The following is a 7,988-nucleotide window of genomic DNA, read 5'->3' on the forward strand; positions in this document are numbered from 1 at the left end:
AACACTGTCCCTGTGTTACTGCCCTTCTTGGTGTCGACACTGCAGCGTGATGTGTCAGTGATCTGGCGACTGCACAAGCTCTCTCTGTAAATGACATATTCCTGAAGTCAGATGTGTCTCCTATGTCTGTGTGCTGCATAAACTGTCTACAGCATCCCCTGCAGCATGTGTTTGCACTGCTCGTGCGTCGTGTCTGGACTGTATTCACCCTCCATGGACAAAATGACGTGTCACTAAATGCATCATACATTTTGAACGTGTGGATTATCCACCAAGATTTACAGCATGGATGAAAAGTGATGGGCACAATGACTCTCTGAAGATGGTGAATATATGTTTTCTTCTTTTCTACTAGTTTCACATCTTGGATGCACAGCACAGCACTCCTTAGCTGTCCCAAAAGCTGCCAAAAAGATGCTTCTACATACAGTTAAAGTGACCGATACATGGACAACCCTCACTTAATAAAAAGTAAAATGCTGAATTTGTTTTTGCAGAAAGACATTCAGTATGATCTTACTGAGAACCAGCAGCTTCCAAACACATCAAATCACTTTTACCTGAGCTCAGTCCTGATGGAAAACAAAAGAAATCCCTCCCTCTTCTCTTTTATACTCGACTTTTATACTTTATCTCAGTATTTACACAAATAAAAAATATACTTGTTGTAAGGAGGGGTGTTTAATTCCACCTTAAAAGGACAAAACAGTCTCTCAGCCTCCAAGAACAGTACTTACACTGTCGAAGAAATGTCTAGTTATTAATGGATGTCACATATCATACACAGAATATACAGTATAGTTGGTGTATCATTTGAAGATGTCGTTGCTTAATATGTCATCATCCCTGTCAAAAGACTGTTCATAGTTTGAGATGAATCTCTTCTTCTTTCCGAAAGTAGAGAAGGTGTTGTACACATCCAGTTCCCCTCTGGGCGCCAGCTTCAGTGTGCTGTAGTCAGACGTGGTGCCAGGTATGTAGACGTTGTGCTGGTAATCTGGGGGCTCAGAGTGAGGCTGAGTGTACTTTGGAACCCACGAGTAGTTAGGGGCCGCCGCCTCTTGAAGAGACATCTTGCAGTCTGTAAAAATGCGCATAAATTACAGTTTGTATCGGCAGATTATTTCTGCAAAGAGCTCCTATTTATATACAGTACACTTGATGTGAATAAGGTGGCTTTAAAGGCGTCTTCTTAATTTTTTCCTCGAAAAAAGGCTAAACACTTCTCGCAGGGACTCAAGTAATCCTCATGTTGATGCATTAAACCCCCCCCCCCGCAGTTTTAGGGCTTTGTATTATCTGCTTTTCAGTTTACCATTTTTTATTTCTGACTAAATCCTTACAGGGAGAGCCCCCACCCCAACTCCCTCTTTCATGTGTTTCATAATGAGCCCGGATTGCAAAGTTTCCTCGTACCTTTCATGTGGTTTCCCCAGGTCCAGTACTGCGGAGCCACAGGGCAGGAAAACCCCTCAGCATCGTACTTCTGTTGACGAGTTAGTGTGGCCTCCATGTTTGCTGAGCTATACCTGAAGAGATAAAGAGACAGTTTAGGTGTGTGTGCGTGTGTGTGTGTGTATGAGTGCATATTGTTACTGCCTGAACTGTGTATTCACCTCTTGTATGCTGAGTTGCGTTGGTTCTTGGTCAAGGTCCAGTCCTTGTTTGAATACTTGAGCTGCACAATTGAAAAGAAAGATAAGCATTCGTGCAAAGATGTTATCATGTTATATGAGTGCATGAGTACAGGCATCAGACACAGGAGATGATCTTAAGTCAAAGTCAGTTAGTCTGCTGCTCATCTGTTCTGTGATTAAGCTGCACAGAAAGAAAGTCTTAGTCAAACTTAAAGAGGGGCCTAACTTTTGCTAGACTATTTTAAAAGTATGGACATTGCCAGAATACATAATAGACTTTCAAATGCAACATTAGCATGAGAGAAAAAAATGTTGCAGAGCAAATTTCCCAATGAGTTCAGAACTTATGGATATACGGATGCTGTTGAGATCAAAAGACAGCTTAAACTCGCTGATAAAAATATGCATCTCTTTTATCTCTGCACCTTTTATGTATGTGTCACACACCCTGACACACTGGTAATTTGCCCAGACTGCAGGGTTTGTTGTCTCAACATGAGGTTATATTTTTCAGCGGATTTCCTGCATAAACTTTACGTTCTTTATCTTACACATATCAAATCAACATTAAAGTAGTTGTACTTTCATATCTGTGATGTTAACCTGCTTATATTTCACACATTGAATTATTATGGCAGTTTGAAGTTTAACCTACTTTCATTGGAACTATTTTGAAATCTAATTTAATAGAAGTTAAGAGCGTCCTTTAGTGTGTCAAATGCATTGAGAGTTCCCCCTGTAGTCAACGCGGCTGTCATTTCTAATTAAAGTGAGGCAGCGGGATGACTAGTGTTCTACTTTGGGGATAAGTGTCGTACTTAAGTGATATGATAAGAGAAATAATCCCTCTAGTTGATTTGTATGTTTTGGTGTATTTAAGTAGGCTATATTACCTCATTTGGGGTCGCTGCTCTGTTGTTGGCCAGCTCATTCCGGTCCAGCGCGCTCCAGCCAGAGGTCAGATAATCTCTGCTCTTGGCATTGTTCTGCTGCACTGACATCACCGGGCTGCAGGGTTTGAGGAACATGAAGTCACTTTTGGATGACTCCGGAGTCAGACACATTTTGTAGCAGTAGACCTGCGGAAGTGCGCCGCTGCTGTTTGCCTCTGCGCATCCGGGCGCGCCTGAAGACATCCGGACGTTCAAGTTGGACTTTTTAAAAACCTCTGTAGTGGTGGAGGCTTCTGAGCGCGAGCAGCAGCCGCAGCAGCACGCGCTAATTGAGGGGAAGTTGGACTCTCTGTTGGACGGTCTGCCCTTCAGTTTGCGCACTGTAACCAGGACGATTATAGCCACCAGAAACGTGAAGGAGATGGCGCCCAGAGACACGATTAAGTAGAGGGTGAAGTTGGAGCTGTGATGCGGGCTTAGTGACAGGTCACCCAAATCGGGCCGCAGATCTGGCAGGCTGTCAACCACTGACAGGATGATGGAAACTGTGGCCGAGAGGGGCGGCTGACCATTGTCCTTCACGAGAATGACCAGTCTGTGCCTCGTGGGGTCTTTCTCCACCAACTGGCGGATTGTCCTGATTTCCCCCGTGTACAGAGCCACGCTGAACAAGCTTGGATCTGTTGCTTGGAGCATTTGATAAAAGAGACGCGAGTTTTGTCCCGCGTCTGCGTCCACCGCGCTGATTTTGGTGACAAGGTGACCGGCGTCTGCGGTTCTGGGCAGTGCCTCGCTGGGTGCTGTGCCATTTTGCGTAACTGGGGACACAATAACAGGTGCATTGTCGTTCTGGTCCAGAATAAAGATATTCACTGTAACGTTGCTGATCAGAGGAGGGAAACCGGCGTCCTGAGCTTGGACTGTGATCTGAAAGTTTTTAAGTTGCTCATGGTCAAACGATCGCAGCGCGTAAATGTTCCCGTTGTCTGAGTTTATGGACACATAAGTGGACATGGCCATTCCCTGAATATCTGCATCCAGTATAGAGTAGGAGAGGTACGCGTTCTGACCTGAATCTGGATCCTGTGCAGTCACGGAGCAGATGGATGCACCCGGCGCGTTATTCTCCGTCAGATACACAGTATAGGAGGGCTGTTTGAAGCGAGGCGCGTTATCATTCACATCAGACACTTGGACCAGAATCGTTTTCCGCGTGAATAAAGGTGGAGAGCCCATATCCCGCGCGGTGAGGGTGATATTATACTCTGCGATCAACTCTCTGTCCAGAAAATCAGAAGTTACTAATGTGTAGTAGTTCTTAAATGATGAGTGGAGCTGAAATGGGACGAGATTGGGGATCTCACAGTCCACGTTCCCGTTTTCACCTGAGTCTTTGTCCATCACGCTGATGACTGCTATCACAGTCCCTGGGGGCGCGTCCTCCTGCACAGGTGTGGACACTGACGTGAGGATCACCTCTGGGAGGTTGTCGTTTTTATCCAAAACGTTCACCAGCACTTTGCAGTGAACTGCCACAGCTGATGGGCCTTTATCTTTAGCCTGAACATATATTTCATGCATTCTGGCCTTTTCATAATCTATTACTCCCTTGACTTTGATTTCACCCGTGCGCGCGTCTACGCTGAAAAGCTGGCGCACTTTGATGGGCGCGTGGCCACTGAATGAGTAGGTTATATCAGCATTGGGACCCTCATCTAGATCGGACGCATTGAGTTTTATGACAACTGTACCTTTCGGTGCGTTTTCAGCAAGTCTCACTCTGTAAAAGGACTGATCAAACACAGGCGCGTTGTCATTCGCATCCAAAACTGTGATATCAATTTGCGCAGTGCCGGATCTCTCCGGCGCGCCCCCATCCACCGCAGTTAGGACCATTTGATGCGCACTTTGCTGCTCTCTGTCCAGTGGGCTTTGGAGGACTAGTTCTGCAAATTTACTGCCATCACTGCGCGTCTGTATATCCAAAAGAAAATGCTCATTTACACTCAGCAAATAGGTGCGCAGCGAGTTGGATCCCACGTCCAAATCCTGTGCGCTCTCAAGTGGGAAACGAGATCCTGGCGCAGCGGACTCTGATATGTCCAGATTGAACTCGGTCCACGGGAAACTCGGAGAGTTATCGTTCACGTCCAATATTTCCATCTCGACCCTGTAAAGCTCCAGAGGGTTTTCTATCACCACTTGCAAGTGGAAAGAACAGGACAAACTCTGCTCGCATAGTTCCTCACGGTCAATTCTTTCGTTGACAAATAAAACTCCGTTCTCTAAATTCACCTCCACGTATTGCTTCCTGGAACCCGAGACTATCCGGAATCTGCGCGCAGAGAGCCGGTCCAAATCCAAGCCCAGGTCCTCCGCAATGTTGCCAACAAAAGCTCCATGCTCCAGCTCCTCAGGGATTGAGTAACGGATCTGTCCCCAGGCTGCGTCCAAGACACAAGTGAACAACGCAAAGCGGCACACTGCGTGCCATTTCCCAAATAGTCTCCTCTTCGCCCCTTGTGTGTCCATCTGTAGGCTGAAGCAAAGCTGCATCTCACACTAAACACTGACTCTGTAGTGCGCTCATACGAGATGATTAAGGCAGAGATGTGCAAAATACAGTCTGGTATAAACTTGACATTGGCGGGTCTGGCACAGCGACTGTCTGCCTGAGAGAAAAGAGAGGAGAGAGAAAGGGATGTGCAAGGGCTACTAGCCTATCTCAGATTAGTGTGCGCTCTGTGTGTCTGTGTGTGCGTTTGTTTATTATTGGCCCTACTGTTCCAATAGGAGGGAAAACGACATCTGCTCGGATAATCTTTCCTGCCTACTAGCCCGATCAAATTCATGTCACAGTCTCCAGGCTCTGACCGCGGGTCAAACACTTGATTCAATTTCTTATAAGAACGTTTCATCATTTTTGAAGAGATATAGTTTAGCATAATCGGATATAAACCAATCTCCCCGCAGCAAATTTAAACACTCTGACTCATAAACTTGTCAGAAAGTTGTTGACTTTAATACTCAATCTATTTTTTCATAACTCCTTTGCTAAATACAGTTTCACAGCACAGGATTGGAACATTGGAAATTAAATTAAAATAACTTTTTAAATAAATAATAGTTTTTTACACCATTCTCATTAAAAAAGGACAATTTATTTATTTATTAAGGAAACAGTTGCTAAAAACGTTCTATAAAACAGCTGTGCAGTCTCCTCTGATGAATGTTTTAGTGACTCTGTATGTACAGTACGCGGTTTGAAGTCTGTAAATTATAAAATTGAGCTCAGGAAGCAGCTCATATTCCCGGACGTCTTCACAGTACCCTGGCAGAGATCGCTCCTGTTTAAAACAGATTTCTTTCCAGCATATTTCAGTGCATTAATACTCAAAGCGAGCAGTTGTATCTGTTTACCATCCACCTCAATGTATGCTCCACCCGTTTGCTCTAAAAAACCCAGTTCCCCTGGTTAAAAACTGAAAACACAATCTGTCTGCAGGAATGAAACTGCAGCAGATGGTGAGGTTTTCCATGGGCTCATGCTCTTTTTAATTAATGGAATGGAGATTAGAGGGCATTTTCCCTGGATCATTAGTGAACAGAGGAATTAAGACATTTTGTGAGGAATAATCCCAGGGCTATCCATGTGATGCACATGTGGTTTTCTCTCTGTGGTCGTACTGACCTGCTTTTCACAGCCTAAGTGCATGGCATCACTTACTCATTGCAGAGACTAAGTAGCTGGGATAAGGGGACACAAGCACCACATTTAGGGATCAAAAATACAAAAGAGATTATCTCTCATGTCCCTATCCATCCCTCTCTTGCACACACACGTACACACACACTATCTCTCCCACTCTGTCCCTCCCTCTTGTTTCACTCAAGGGCAAAAGTAGAGTATCAATCCCTTTGTCTTTAACTACTTTCCAGCTTTAAACTGTGGGATTAGAATAGGTTAGCCTATATTCTGCAGCTTTTAACACTTAAGCGGTTTTAGCTGCATGAAAACTGTGTTGTGCATTCCGCCTAAATGGAAAATGTCTCTCATGTAACATGGTCTGAGTGCAACTAATTATGTTGAATTCTACTGAACCTCTTGGGAAACATTACAGATGCTGCACACCACCTGGCAGGAAGAGCCAACAGCAAATTGACCGTGAGGGCTTCTCACATGATTGACTGCTATGGTCATGAGGGGAAATTTGTCCATATATTCTCCTGGTTGTGTTGACACATATTACAAGCACAACATACATGCGATGGGGAAAATGGTGCTAAATAGAGATATAAATATATCTGAACTGTTACAGTTTTCAACAGTCTGGTAAACAGGGAAAGGGTTGTGACTAATGTCCTGTCCTAGTGTGAGAATATGTGCAAGTTGGTCAGGAAGAAAGTGTCGGTCTGAGTTTATCGAGAGCACTCAACAGAACAAATAATATTACCAGAAAAGGGGATTCTGGCTCCAATTCCATCTGTAAACATAGTTTTTCATTAATAAATTAAGCAATTCAATAGTCTGCAAAAAATCCATTTGGATATTGCCTCATGCGCATGGCTGATTGTGTTTATTATTAAAGACTTTGTTGCACCACAAAAATGTTGTTCTCTTTTCCCCTCAGAGTGCAGAAAAATCAGAGAATGGAAGAAATTAGAGGAAAGGTAAACTCGTTGTCCTAATTTGACTTTAACAGAAATTGTTATTAAGCCAATTTTTGGATATTTATCATCAATATTGTGTCACAGGTGCAAAAACCCACTAAACTTGAGTTTCTATAGTCTATTAAAGGGGGGTATTGTGCTAATTTCAAGCTTCATATTTCACTCTGTGATACCTGTAGAGTAGCTTAGCATAATTTACAGTTTAAAAAAAACATTTTCTCACACTGGTGCTCTGTGCAGGCCCTCATACAGCCTCTGCCTGAAACCACTCAGTCAGCTCTGTCCCTTTAAGAAACCCCGCCCCTACAAGCCCACTTTATTCTGATCGGCCAGCTCTCCAAAGCCTGCTGAGGCTGCACCATAGACTGTATAAAAAGATGGACGACATGACAGCTCCCTTAAAGTGAAGCCAAACCCTCTCTATCGCCCCCTGCTTATTTGCTGCAGTATAGGTCATAAAGCCCGCCTCCTCCATGTTAACAGATGGGACATGAGTCAAACTATAAAATCAAAATACATACACAAATAAATATTTCTAAAACATGGTTTCTGTCATTATAGTTAGTTCTTATCATGCTGATTTGCGTCCAATTGTTTTTTCTCAGAAGTTTATTTATAATTAGTTATTTGATGCTGTAAAAAGGATGATTGACAGCTCTGTTGACAAATATGGCTCCTGCAGCCGATCTGTTCCGGATTAGCAGAGTAGAGGAGGAACGTCGAGAGGAGACGTAACTAAAACAATCACTACAGTCATTGAAGTTTCCATATCTGTAAACGTCTGCTT

The 7,988-nt window shown here is 43.8% G+C and overlaps 1 protein-coding gene across 1 annotated transcript; it reads right to left on the bottom strand.

Moving 5' to 3' along the window:
- Positions 1–1,612: 1,612 nt before the first annotated feature.
- LOC138600038 (protocadherin-10-like) lies at positions 1,613–5,062 on the bottom strand. The gene is made up of 2 exons (XM_069671691.1): positions 2,531–5,062; positions 1,613–1,678 (listed from the first exon to the last, which is right to left on the bottom strand). Exons 1-2 carry the CDS (start codon positions 5,060–5,062, stop codon positions 1,613–1,615), a joined length of 2,598 nt encoding a protein of 865 aa, XP_069527792.1.
- Positions 5,063–7,988: the final 2,926 nt, after the last annotated feature.

The sequence above is a fragment of the Semicossyphus pulcher genome, unplaced genomic scaffold (genome assembly GCF_022749685.1).
Source record: "Semicossyphus pulcher isolate SPU_LCO1_2020_fin unplaced genomic scaffold, fSemPul1.0.p SCAF_10, whole genome shotgun sequence".
In the NCBI taxonomy this organism is placed as follows: Eukaryota; Metazoa; Chordata; class Actinopteri; order Labriformes; family Labridae; genus Semicossyphus; species Semicossyphus pulcher.